Here is a 14,995-nt window from a genome sequence, read left to right on the forward strand (position 1 = left end):
TTGAGCGAAATTCATATTTTTGGACATACCTCGTATATTATTGATAAAATTTGATATCTGATGATTGCATCTTAGGTTTTGAACTATGCAGAGCACTTTATAAAGAATAATTTTTTTTCGTAAAATTGATATTAAAAAAGTTTTCTTTATTACGCGTTACCCAAGTTACGCAGACACACTGTATAAAAAATATAAAACAAAAATGTCTTTTTTTTAACAAAAGTCCATTTAATGTTGAATTTTAGAATAATTAAGAATCCTCCTTTCTCATTATTGACTCATTGAAAATAAATGTCTTAACCTTTAACCAAGAAATGTTTTCGAAATTAGGTTGATGTTTCTTAATAAAATCTTCGCATTCAACTTTTCTTAATGCTTTCTTCGATGCTATTTGGTTTGAAAAAAATCTTCGCATAATACGTTTTTGGTTACAAGTCCATTTTAGTCTTTCACCTAAAAACAACAAATTCAAGAACACATGAACACAATACTTTACAAAAGAGCTACCTTTTTTTGTGAAAAGTTGTCATCGGATTGTTGTACTTCTAGTACTTTAACAATTTGGTGTATATCTACTTTATCTAAAAAAAAAACAAACAAACAACAATTAGTTTCTAGTATATTTAAGAGACAAGTAATATACCAAAATATTTTCCTTTTTGGCTCTTTGATACATTTTCTTTGATTGTATTTTCATTGATTCCTCTTGTCCTTTTTCTTTATTTTCTATATATTCTGTTTGCGACTCAAAGAATTCAGTTTCGGATTGCATAGATTCGTTAAATTCCATATGGCGTGGTTCTTTCCCTACATCTAGTTCATCCATATTAATATCTATCTCTTCCAGTGTTTTATTTTTAAATTCAGCTGCATTTCCCTTTTCCATTATTTGCAAACTGTTTGACACTTTTTTAGAAATAAAAAAAATAAGTTTTTTTGATTAGACTCATAATTTACGCAAAAAAGCCGTGTATAACTTTGAAAACTGTAAAAACCGCTAAATTTTTTCAACATTGAAACTGAGATAATTCAATTTTTATTTATAATTAATTACTGCTAGGCCACAATGTTAATTGAAAACTTGTTTACTTTATTGCACCTAAACAGCTAAAGACAAAAATTTGATTATTTAATATGATTTTCTAAAAAAATTTTGCTTTCCAAGTATATTATAGTCCAATCAACAGCCATTTTCTCGTGGAATTTTGAGAACCAAGGTCGATTTCCTTGAAAATTTGGATTTAGGTAGTAATTATAACCTTTGTCAAAATCTACTCTATGCCGAAGTGTGCTTTTGCCCTTGGGGTGTAAAGAACCCCATCTAGGGGATGAAAATTTTTAATCAAAATTACTATGGAAATCGATAGAGTGACCAATTCTGAGTAAATTTTGTTTTATAAAATTTCTTTGCAAAATTGACACTTTCCAAGTTATTTGCGATTGAAACTATGCATTTTTCTCACGTGAAACTATGCCACAAAATCACGTTTTATAACCGTTTTTTATGAATAACTTAAAAAAATTTAATTTTATAGAAAAAAACCATAAAATACAAAATTGTAGCTAATAAAAAACAAAGAGATGCGCGTCTGAAATACCTATATGTACACCCAATAACAACTGAGGTTGTTATTTAATCTGTAAAGGATGGTTATTTTTTCGAAGAACATCGAAATGGAGAACTTTTAATCTCAAATAACTCGAATTTCGTGCAATTTTTTGGGAAAACTTAACAGAAATCTTTTAAAGTTCATTAAAATACCTTTGCAAATAAAAAGCTCTGACAAGTTTTTTTGCATAAGAACTGACTGACTTATGACGAAAATAAAGTCATTTTCCACCCATTAAACACTAATAACTGTACTTAATATGTGTAGCCACTGTTGTATAACTACCTACCTATATAATATGGATTATAAATCTCTACATTTACCTTAGCTATGCTATTTAATCAAATAAAAAATTTCAGTAAATAAAAAACCTCGTTTTTTCCTCTATTTCACTCCACAACAGAATGACTCAGTTCTTACAAGAAAAAAATTACTGCTTTCAGAGTATTCTCTAGTAACTTTAAATATAACCACTAAACGTTAAAGGGTTAATACTTTATAATTATTATTATTATAGTTAAATTAGGATACTTACCTTGTACATTGTCGTCTAATAATTTAAGTATTCTTTTCGTTCTGTCTCTCATGGTAATGTTAACACCCAATTTATTGTTTATTGCACACACTTTGACTTATTGCACACAAAGATCACCTTTGAAAATATTTTATTATTATAGAACCTGAGATATAATCTGCATTGATCGCAGCGGTTTTACCGGTATTACAAATCGGCGCTAAATAATACAAGTGAGGTTATATTAGGGAAAGGCGGGGTTGTCAGATTTATGGTGCCACTATGCCACTTTTTCTATTGGTGCCAAATTGACTACAATTATATAGTTACATACAGTTGTATATAGTAGAGCGCCCTCTATCGAAAAATGCCTGAACAAATCAATATGTCCGTTTGGAAAAAGTGTCAATCTGGCACCATTACGTTTTTTACATATTCTGCATTAGGAACACTCGTACTCTCCTAGGACGAAAATATGCACGCTGTCGTACTGGCACCCAAAATCGGGTGCCACATCGTCAAATTGGGTGCGACATTGACATGTTTTGCTTAAAAATGGTGCCAGATTGACAGAATATATCTGTATATATATATGTCTTCATATCAAGGCGAGATCCGTTTGTATCATAAGCTATACAAGATGAGATCCGTTTTGCAAGGCGAGATCCGATTTTGGATCTTACCTTGTATTCACGTGTATATAGTGACATCTCGATGTAACAATTCTGGGGGTACAGGGAAATCGATTTTTGTCTGGACCTCATTTTGCACTCCTTTTGGTGATTTTTATATTGCAGTAGTTCCACTAAGTCTGCTCTAGAGGGCAGCGCGCGCGATCCGATGTGTATATGCTATATATACATTTTGTAGACAAATCGAGATCCGATAAATTTGGAAACATCGCAAATGAAGTTTACGGTCAGTTCTCTCCCTCGGCTTATTTGTAGCTTGAATAAGAATATTTACATTATTAAAGGGCTCTGTTAAGAAAGGCGATTCTCAAATATCTCGAGAACTAGACGTCGTATAGAAAAAACTTAAGAAGACTTTTTTAATGGTTTTTCAAAATCTATATACTTATGCAATAGCACGGTTCTTAATCTGCCTGCGAACGCGGTGGGTGTAGCAACTTTGAATTTTCAACTGGAACCCTTTATTTTTAATTAAATAGTTGAAATTTAGAGTTAAAAATACACAACTTTTGTTTGAATCGATAGTAGCTTCTTTAATCCAGTCGGAAGAGCTTCAGAATCGTCGTTTTGATGACATTTTTAGGGGTTAGATGATTTTAAGTAATTTTTTAGTAAAAATTACGTTGAACACGTTGGTAAGTAGTCGAAGTCTAAAAAATTTCGGGAACATTGTTTATTTGTAGTATTATTTTTTTACAATTTTTCTTCAGAATCTTCTCCACTGTTCGTTTTACAAAAAGGTCAAAAACTTAATCGCTTTTAAAAGACCTACAAAATAAAGCTAACCGCGTTCAATTTGATTGAGAGTTATTAACACAAAACTATTTTGCATATCATTTATAATTAAAGGACCAACTATGTTGTTCACCTACTATACTATATTAAGATTCCAAGGGAATATTTTTTAATATATAGAGTGTCCAGAAACTCTCCCGACAAACGAATACCGGAGATTCTTCAGATAATTTTAAGACAATTTAACCCAATTCTCCTAGTCCGAAAATGCCTACTAAGGGAGCTTCTCCAGAACACTTCTATTCAGAAAAACGAGAACTGGTACGCTTATTTATCTTCCAGAGATAAATCGATTACATCAATTACGAATTTCTAGTACGGGTCATAGGCGCCCGTTTTGGGTAGGGCGTCGGTTATTTTATAAGTCGATAGGATGCACCATTTTCTATAAAAATCGATTTGAAAATTTTTCGTTTGTTGAATTTGAAAATTTTTTTTCAAAAAAACACTATTTAGAAAAAAGAAACCGGTATGTTTATTTATCTTCCAGAAACAAATCGATTTCCTCAGTTGTGAAATTCTAGTACCAGTCATATGCGTTCTTTTTGGGTAGGTCAACGATTATTTTATCTTTTTTGTCTTTAATTTTTAAGCATTTTGACATTTGACGATTAAATTACGAGGTATTCTAGTATTAAAAGGTACTATTGCTTTAAATCGGCAAAATACCAAAATGGAATCACCATTTGTTGAACGAAAGAAAGTGTCTGATGGTTTACATAAACCACACTCACTCAAATGATCAACCCACATGTACGTTGAAACATCATCATCATACGTGGCTCGACAATCCGTTGTGGATCTTGGCCTGCTCGCAAAGAAGTCGCCACTCCTGCCGATTCCTGGCAACTTCCTTCCATCTTCTGACCCCTAAAATCTTTAGGTCTTCTTCTACATCATCAATCCATCTTTTTCGTGGTCGTCCTCTACTTCTTGTGCCCTCTGGTTTTGGAAAGGTTAATTTCTTAGTGTATTCGTGATCTGGCATTCTAGCAATGTGTCCAGTCCATCTAAGTCTCTGCACTTTCTTCTAACGAATTTCACAATATCTGGATCGGTGTATAACTGATATTGTTCAAAGTTGTATCTTCGACGCCATAGCCCATTTTCGTTTACGGCCCCAAAAATCTTTCTAAGAATTTTTCTCTCAAAAATAGTCTTTCATCATTTTGAGATAAGGTCCACGTTTCAATCCCATATATCAAAACCGGTCTTATTAAGGATTTATATTATTATTTTTATTTTTTAAATATTTCTGGAGACCGTGTAGAGTGCTGTTTGCTATTGCTATGCGTCTTTTTATATCGTCGCTTGTCGTGTTTATTGAGTTTACTAGCGACCCAAGATATGTGAATTCCTTGACTTGCTCAAAGGTATGGTTGTTAATTTGAATTCTCTGTTCGATATTTCGGGAGTTTTTAGAAAACAACATATATTTGGGTTATTCCTCGTTTATCACAAGTCCTAATTCACTTGCCGCGTCCGCAAGTCTTGTAAAATACTGCACTATGTCTCTCACACTTCTGCCCACTATAACTATATCGTCAGCGAAGGCGATAATTTGCGTCGATCTATTAAAAATAGTTCCATTCATTCTAATATTTAATTTTCTCACTGCCTTTTCCAAGGAATATTAAAGAGGAGACACGCCAGCGCGTCCCCCTGTCTTAGACCTTAGACCATTATTAATGTCAAAGAATGTCGAGTTTTCTCCTTGAATTCTAACGCACGAGCTTACATTTTGCATTGTTAGTTGGGTCAACTTAACCAAATTCGGTGGGATCCCAAAGTCAATCATTGCATTATACAGTATGTCCCTGTAAGTTGTATCCATATGGAAAACTTTTTTATTATTACTTTTACGAAAAAAAGTTATTCTTTAAAAAAGCTCTGCATGGTCCAAAACCTAAGATTTAACCATCAAATAATAATTTTTTTGAATATTATACGAGGTATGTCAAAAAGTTTGAATTCACTCAAGAGTAAAGTAGCTTTATTTTTCGTAATATTGGAAATTGCTATTATGAAAAGTTGTTTGGAATTAAAAACTGTATTCTAATATGCAATTAAATCCTTCTAATTGGATTTTTTTTTGAGAAATTATGGATAACTATCATTATTTTTTCAGTTATTTCAATTCTGATAACTCTTTTATTATTAATTTTACGAAAAAAAGTGATTCTTAATAACAAGTTCTGGATGGTCTAAAACTTAAAATACAACCATCTTATTTTATCAATTTTATACGAGGTATGTCAAAAAAGATAAATTTAGATCAAAAGTAAAGTACCTTTATAGTTCAGAATAGTTCAATTAGAAGGATGCAATTACATACTGAAACATAGTTTTTAATTCTAAATAACTTTTCATAATAACAATTTTCGATATTGTGAAAAATAAACGTATTTTACTCTTGAGCGAAATTCATATTTTTTGACATACCTCGTATAAAATTGATAAAATTTGACAAAAGATGGTTGTACTTTTTTCGGTTAGGAGACTCCTTGTCATACTAAAATTTCAGAAATTTCTTGGAAATTTTTCTTATGTGGAAGTTATTGACCATTATTTATATTTTATATTACCATTACATTGACAAAAATGGTTTCGAAGAAGGACCTAGCAAGTGTATATTTCTGGCTCCTCAAACCAGGAGTAATAAATAGTCTAATACAGTGGTTCCCAACCTTTTATGTCTGGCGACCCACCTTCTAATGCTTTTTCATATTCGCGACCCATCCCACACCCATAATGATATATATGTGTACGTTATTCAGCTACTGTAAGAGCCACGCCGCGACCCACCTGAAATCCGCCAGCGACCCACCGGTTGGGAAACGTTGGTCTAATACAATAGTAATAGAAATTGTATGTTCGGTTCCGGTGAAGCATATGGTGCCTTTTTTAAGGCACTACTGAAAGGTTTATAATTCCTTTTGGTAAAGGCAACCTGCTTTTTTTTGAATACCCAAAGTATCGACCTGAAAACAGGTCAATAGTCAATTTACAGAGAACTATGTACATTTTATTTAAAAATACGAAAACAATGAAAATTGCCAAGTGCACGTTATGTAAAGATATTATAGAACAACGTTATAAAATGACAAATAGTGGAACTAGTTCTTTAAAACGACAACTGATCAAAAGTCACAAGAAATTTTATGAAGAAGAATTTCCTGAAATAACAACTTGGTTCATAAAAATAGACAAATTTTGTTGTTCCTTCATAAATTTTGGTTGAAGTAGATTAAATTACATTTGGAATTATAAACAAAAACCATCCACCGGATTTTTTGTTGTAAGCAACACTCAAATAAACATGATAATCGTTGACATCACCGATAAAGCGAAACTTACTAGAAAGCTATTTTAAATTAATCGTAAATTAATCATTTTCTTGAATTTACGACTCTTTTAACCTGAATCACTTCTTGTATCAAGTTATTTTTTGTATTCGACTCATTGTGTTTTTAATTTTGTTATCTTAATTTACATCTTAACTACATTTCTATCTCGAACAAAAAGTATATCTACTAAATATAGTTATTTTCCTAACGTGCGGAAAGTCATACTTTTCCGCACGCGATTGCAGTTTGCCGAACGACGCGAAGCGGAGTTCGGCAAGCAGTCGAGTGCAGAAAAGGGACTTTCCGCGAGAGTTAGGAACAACATTTTTCTACGAGCGTTTAAAAAATGACCAAATTTTAATCAATTAATTGAATTAATATGAAAACACATACACAAAATTATTCTTTGACAACGTTGTCAAAACCAAACTTTCAATATAATTGGTTAGCGTGACGACGATATTGGTTTCCATGACGACGATTCAATACGACTGTTATTGTCTACTGATTTGACTTTCGAATATTATGTCAAAATAATTTTATTTCATTGAATTGTTGCGTTAATTTCATTAAAACAGGAACACAATAAAATACATTTGAAATAAAATAGTAAATAATATCTGAATATTAGTTTATTGTATGTATTATAATTGCCATATTAAAATATCTAAATTCAGTGCGGAAAAGTAGTGCGGAAAAGTAATGCGGAAAAGTAAAACTTTCTAAACTAAAACGCGTGCGGAAAAGTAGACATTTTTGCAAGCTCGTAGAAAATAGTTATTTTCCTAACTATTGCGGAAAGTGATAATTTCCCGCACGCGACTGCCGTTGATCCGAACGACGCGATAGCGGAGTTTGGGCAAGCAGTCGAGTGCGGGAAAGACACTTTCCGCATGAGTTAGGAACAAGTAAAGGGGCAGCAACAGTTCGAGCGCACAAAAATAAAATTTCCCCAGATCTACTGAAAAACTGGACGTTTCACAACATCTGGCAACAGCGCCTCCCATAAGAGCCTGTGTGTTAGAGTGAGATAGAAAATCAATTTTTCCCCAGATTCTGGGGAAATTTTAAAAAAATTTTAAGGTCCATTCTGGTCATTTTTGACGCTTTTTTTTGGTGGAGGCCGACGACTTGTTGGATCGTATCATTGGAAAGGGGAAGAAAAATGGGGATGAACATAGTATGTGTTGTATGCATCGGAGCAGGCCAGAAAGGCATTACGTCATATCTTTGTTTCTATTGGTCGGAGCGGGGTGTTAGGTGGCTCGTTGGAAAGGGGAGGGGATATTAAATATGCTCGCATGAAAAAAAACGCAAAAACATTGCCAAAACGGCACTATATCGTATCATCGTTTCTACTATATCGATCATCGTGTATGAGGTCTTGGTGGAAAGCGGAAGGCTGAAGGAATATGTTAACATGAAAAACAAATGCAAAGACATTGCCAAAACGGCACTATATCATATCTTCGTTTCTATTGGTCCAATTCGTGTGAATATGGTCTCGTTGGGAAAAGAGGGGATATTGAATATGTTAACATAAAAACAAAGATGTCAGCAATGACAAAACAGCACTATATCATATCTTCGTTGCTATTGATTTTAGCGCAACAGACATCGAAGGGAAGGAGAAACATGGCAACACTGCCAAAACGGTGATATATTTGTTGCTATTGGAGATATTTTGACCTGTCAACTTAATGGGGATTCCACGTCTATTACAGTTCTTCGCCTAATCATGCCACCTGTCGGCTGCAACATGTAACTATGCCCAAGCCCTCTAGAAGAACGTATACCATTCTTACAGTATGACCAAACCATCAAACATCCGATCACAGTTGATAATCTCGTCATACAAATCGCCACCTGTCGGCTGCAACACGTAACTATGCCCAAGCCATCTAGAAGAACGTATACCATACTTACAGTATGACCAACAAACATCCTCGATCTCCCTCCAATCATACATTCCTACAATGAACTTATACCATTCTTACGCTGTGGCCAAACCAGCAAACATCTCACGTACAAGTCTTTTCTACGGAAAGTTGGGTAGTATCATGAAAATCACCAAACAAAAAAATGGTATTGCGATTCGCATACTGTATTTTATCTACGGCAAGGAGGGTAATACTATGTAGGTTGGCATTGTACTTCCGGTCTCAGGTAAAAAAATGGAAATATATGTTTAGAAAAATCACATAACAATATAGCATAACACAAACAATTGTTTGATATACTGATATGATGTATATATTGACAAAGAAAAGGTATTTAACATAGTGTAATGAGTAGTATTATCGAAATATAAAATACATGAACTGTATGTTACCTATGACCATAAATTAATTTAGTGTGTAGAGCTACATGGACTGTCTGAAAAAAAATGTTTGCAAGGATAGTCAAGCAGTAAGTAATAATTAAATGTAATAAGTATCAGTAAATGTTAATAAAATAATGTTAGTATCTAAGCCCTGGAATGTAGCTAAAGCGATATATAAAAAATGATGTAAGCATGCAATGAATGATAAGTAGTCAATTCGGTCGAACATAAATTTGTTAAAAAAAAAACCAAAATATGTTCTTAACAGCAGTCACCAACGTGAAGGTACGACTACATCGACCGCCATGTTAGTAGAGTTGATGGTTAGTAGGAATGAATTATTTTACATTATATGACAATATATTTAATGATAACCATATACTTAACTTACATACTAAGATAAGCACATTATTATCTAACTTGGTTTAGTAGACATCTTTTTACTGATCTGTTGAACATCTTTTACGTATTCCTATTAATGTTAAAACATCGATACTTTGGTGTTAATTCTAATTCATTAGATACTATAGTATTCAAAATGAATTATTGAGGGTAAATGCGATAGCTCTAGGTTATCTAATCTTAAAACTAGAGAAATCTCCGACTCCTGTTTTGTGACAGGCTATCGAAGACTTAAAACTAAATCGGGGAAAAAGAAGACCATTAAGTTATCGATCGTCTTAACTTGGAGGCTACACGAGCAACGGTTCTAGAGTTAACCAGAACGGCTCATTAATTTGCCAGTTATTTTGGTCCATATCAGATATCTTTTTAGTGGTCATAACTAAACATCTTTTTTTATATGTGCTAATCTTAATAATTTTACTTAATTTTGAGATGCATAACTATGATCTAATACAATTATCATATTATATAAAAACGATGAATGCGGGAAAGGCTGAGAAAAGGAATATAATAAAAGGGTCTGCTTCTGATATATTTAACAATATGTTATCTGTAATAATAAAGTTTGATAATGATTATATTCAATCAGCTAAATAATATTTAATTATATAAAAATGATGAGTGATATTACAGGATGTTGAGAGGAATATAATAAAAAAGTGTATGATTCAGATGTATTTATCAATATTGTAGTTGTAATAAATAAAGTTTAAAAAAATGATCATATTCAATCAGCATCCATCTTAAAGTTAATCAAATGATCAAGGATAAATGCTATAGAAGAGGACTAGCCTATCGTACCTTGAACCATGATAATGAGTAGTAGATCTACTCTATCATATCTACACCAGATTCACTAACGTCGGAGCTGATATTTTTTTATTCAACATCCATCTTAAGATTATCAACTAGATAGTGTCCCCACGAAAGCGTATCATATGACTCCGGAAGGTGATATCTTTTATCGTCAGTGGGGCTGAGCGCAATCTTGCTCTGTGTTATAGTATAAACTTGGTGTTTATCAGAGCGTATAAGATTTTGCGCGGCGATCTTTGTTGTCATGGTCTCCATACATTCTACGTAGTCATGAAAAGAAATTTTATTTTGAACCACACTCATCTTAACCCCCTTCGCCTTCTTTGTTACACCATAATTTTTAATAAGTATTTCAATCTCATCGTCCTCATACTCCTGATCTATTAACTTTCCCCTCAGTTTCATGACGTCATTATCTGTGATAGCTACTTTTGTTGTGTATAATTTAGATCGGAGCCCTATGTAGTCTGTCATAATGCAGCCATTATTCTCATCCTTCATCAGTCCAAGTACTTTTTTATTAACTTGGGGGATGCTATAAATATTGTCTTTAGGATAGTCAGACGTGTCAAAGTGCTGATGGCAGTCTGTTTTCATAGCTTCATATGGATCTTTTTCCCGTATCTCTACGATCACACTATCAGTATCTGTATAGCAAGTCGTAAAGTTCTCACCAAACCTTCTATCTAAATACCCATAGTGAAAATCATAGATCGTGGTTTTAGCCAAATCCAATATACTCATGCCCACGTATATTGGTTTATCCAACCATATTTCCGCTCTATGCATCTCGACAGCTACCAAGTTTTCATTAAAAATAGTAGCATTCTTAAACAGGGGACTACTTATTCTAGCTTCTGCTCCGTAACGACCCTCCCATTCAGTAAGCAATTTAATGTCAACGCGCTTGCGCACATTCTCCATGGTCTTGCCGAACACAGCGTTGTTCATCAGCTTGAAGAGATTTTTCTCAAATTCATTTTTCGCTGCCTTCCGGAGATTTGTATTCAAGTCAATGTACGATTTTAACCAGGGACTCTGCTTAAATTTTAGGACTCGGTGAATCTTTTTGAGCACCAATCCGTGTGCTAGCGCTTGCTTTAAAGTTCTGTAATGAATTACGTATCTTTCTTTATCATGAAGGGTAGCCATTAATTTGGTTTGCTCTCGCGGTGGTTTAGGAGGAAGCATAGTTTTAGGGTTCAATGATTGGGGGCAAAACGGAAGATCCTTATGACGATCGTGAATATGTTGGGGGTACTCCAGATCGACCTCGAGAAAGTACCCTTCAGAAGCATCGTCAGGTATGGACAGAACATCGATGTTGACATCAACCCACTCGAACCCTCCATACGGAAGGAATTGCGACATTGCCCAGCCATATTGATTATTGACATCGAAATACATGAGATAGGAGTCGGGCTTCGATGGATCGTAAGATGTCATATACTTGTTATTAGCGTGGACGCGAGGTTTCGAGCATACTTGACTCAAACCACCACGAATACCACGCTCCACAAACAAAAACATATCTGGATCTGTTAAAAGCTCCAGTTCCTGTATTGTATGCTTAAGCATTGCATCCCACGTGAAGCCGGGAAGAGTAAAGTAATGAGCTGGGTCAAGATTATATGTTTTAAGACAACTGGATCGAAATTGCTCAAAGACGTCTGCAAGAAGGAGAATATCCGTTTTCATGTATAAATCGATATAATCCCCGAGAGTGGAGCAGGAGAATGAAGACCAGACATCTTGGGCTCTACGATAATGCCGACGAGGGCATGGTTTATCCTCAAGTTTATTGTAAAATGCTTCCTGTGGTGGTAGGCATGTTTCATTGAATTTTTGGAATGAATCGATATAATCATATGGCATAATACCTTTCTTAGTTAGAAGATTGAAATTCTCCTCAGATAGTGATAAAAATTGAGAGCAGAGATTAGGATATTCTGTCAAATACAAAGAGAGCTTATCGAGAGAAGAAGCCATAAATCGAAAACTATCGATAAAACGGAATTTAATTCGAGCATGATCGATATGTTTCGTAAAAGAGATATATTTCTCCTTAGTAATAGGAAGAAGATCTACTGGACCTTTGATGTGTGTAGCAATATCGTTAACAATGAAGTGAGCGTCATAACCGCTAAGGTTATGAAATATCACTGGGATAGTGTGAGCATCCTTGTAATTAATGTTACACCCTTCATGGGCCGCCCCTCTGTAGTTATGTTCAGGAATCATGTGATCGTGGTCTCGGACTTTCTTATCACTGGGGGAGAAGCGCTGCTCGCAGATATGACAATGAGTGGCTGCATGAAAATCTCTTTCCTGCTGAGATGTTATATTTATATCATATGGACACATAAACACTGTAGATACATTCTCAGCAAGCCGATTAAGTTCATCTGCAAACCATTTCATGCAGTCCTTTCCTCGATAAGAGTTATAAAAAGAGAGAGTATCATCATATGAGCATTTGAAGAAATACCCAACTGCTACAGGAATATGTTCCTGATACTTCTTAGGATCTCCCGTACGTTTCAATGTACTTTCGAGATCTGCATATACGGCGAAGGGGGCTTTAATCTTATTCCTATAATTCTTAAATCTTAGCATTTTTCTACTCTCGTCTGGCAGTTTGATGGCTGTTTCATTAATTCTTACGCAATCGGTGGTGTGGGCTTCAAGCTGTTTTGATGATGAAAACGGTTGTAAGCACCTATCACAGATAACATCTGATCGACCTTTGCAGCATGTCTTATGAGCATTTAACTGTTCCTGTGATCGAAAGTAATGCAGGCAGGCATCACAGAAATATTTTGTTCCATCTTCGGTGCTAAGCTGCTTGGAAAGGAGGCGGGATAAATTTTTAATCCAAACGTAATGGTACTGAGTAGGCGGCTCGTCATAATTATCTTGAATCAGAAGAAGATTTATATGTTTATCCTTTCTGTTCTTTGTTAGCAAGATTGGGAGGGTCGTATAGTTCTTCTTCTCCTTTTTCAAAGTATATACGTTAATGGATATATTGTTTTGTTTTTCAAAGTTAGGAGTTTGTTTGATGGTCATTGGAAACTGAATACCTTTTAATTTCAATACATCAGAATAGTGTGGATATTTGGAAACTCTTTGAGCATCTTTGGTAGCAGGATATAACGCCGATACAATTGCCCATGCAAAGCATGCCTCATCATCATTTTTGACATTTACGCATGCTTCTTTTCTCTTAATCTGAGGAGGAAGTTCAATGTAGGAGGAGCCAAGTTGCGGTGTAAATTTGTTTATATTCACCCCCAGGTTAACAACTGCCTTTAGAGCCCATCCGGAATCACGTTCTTGGAATTCTTCCAAGTCTCGGCTGATGGGCTCCACTACTTTTTTCTCGAACCATTCATCAAGATTCGTGTCCCGATATATGGCTGAGTTTGAAGTAGTAAAGTACTTCGTTTCATTGATCATCTTATCGCCTTGAGCAATCTCGAATTCTCCACCAAATGCTATATTCACCTTAACTGCCGCCTCTTTCTTTAGTGCGTTCTGAATTCGCCGCTTGAACAGGGCTTTGCAATCCACTAGAAAACTGCCAGGGTCCTTGTGTTTAAGGTTTGAGATGACCCCAGTCCGAATTCGTGAGTTGAACGCAGATAAAGAGTCATCCCATTGTACCCTATGCTTTGCAGTCTCCTTTGTAGGTGTCAGTCCCGCCCCCTTCTTTTGTTCGACCTTTAACTAATTTAGAAGCGTTTTCACTTGCCGTATCTGGGCTTCCAAATGCTGTTTCTCCCCCATTGTCTTAGCATATCTCATAGAGTCCCAGATATTTTTGATTGCCTTATTACATTTCATGAGGCCTTCTCGTATCTTTTCATCATTATAATTGTTTGGGATTAATCCCAAGATGGATGCGATTTTAACAATTAAATCAGCAATTATAGACATTTTAAGCAAATTCAAAGCTAAATTAAAATGTAAAATTTTCGTAAAACTAGAGAATTAACAAAAAAACTCAAAAATAAATTTTCAAAAAAAAAAAACTACAAATTGTGATAAAAACCACAAATTTTCAAAAAATCAAAAAATTTTTAAAATATATCACTCACCAAAGCACACTTCTGAACTATATAAAACTCACCAGAGCACACGTCTGAACGCTAGGAATATCTGAAACAGAATGAAGAAAATGCCGTAATGTAAGGTATTAAATATACTTCTAGTCGGACGGAAAACTAAATGGTATTATGTTATGCTCAGAAGGCCCCTGAAATGTGTGAATTTGTGCTTGTTCTTCCATAAGAATCAATGTAAAAATGCTGCATTTAAGACATTTATTAAACTTGGTTAATTTTTCAAGGAAGTATCAGTACTACCAACATAAAAAGAAGCAGTACGGCCAACTTAGAACAAATATTACCAGAAAGTAAAAGATACTTTGTGATGATTAGATTGGAGCAGGCACATAAAATTATAAGTCGACTCATTCATAGTTAATTCTT

General features: G+C 34.4%; 1 protein-coding gene across 1 annotated transcript; it reads right to left on the reverse strand.

Annotated features, from left to right (window-relative positions):
- Positions 1 to 10,565: 10,565 nt before the first annotated feature.
- LOC126891158 (uncharacterized) lies at positions 10,566 to 13,961 on the reverse strand. Its single transcript, XM_050660340.1, has one exon. The coding sequence runs from the start codon at positions 13,959 to 13,961 to the stop codon at positions 10,566 to 10,568; it is 3,396 nt and encodes a 1,131-aa protein (XP_050516297.1).
- Between the last annotated feature and the right edge of the window lie 1,034 nt (positions 13,962 to 14,995).

This window comes from Diabrotica virgifera, chromosome 9 (genome assembly GCF_917563875.1).
Source record: "Diabrotica virgifera virgifera chromosome 9, PGI_DIABVI_V3a".
In the NCBI taxonomy this organism is placed as follows: Eukaryota; Metazoa; Arthropoda; class Insecta; order Coleoptera; family Chrysomelidae; genus Diabrotica; species Diabrotica virgifera.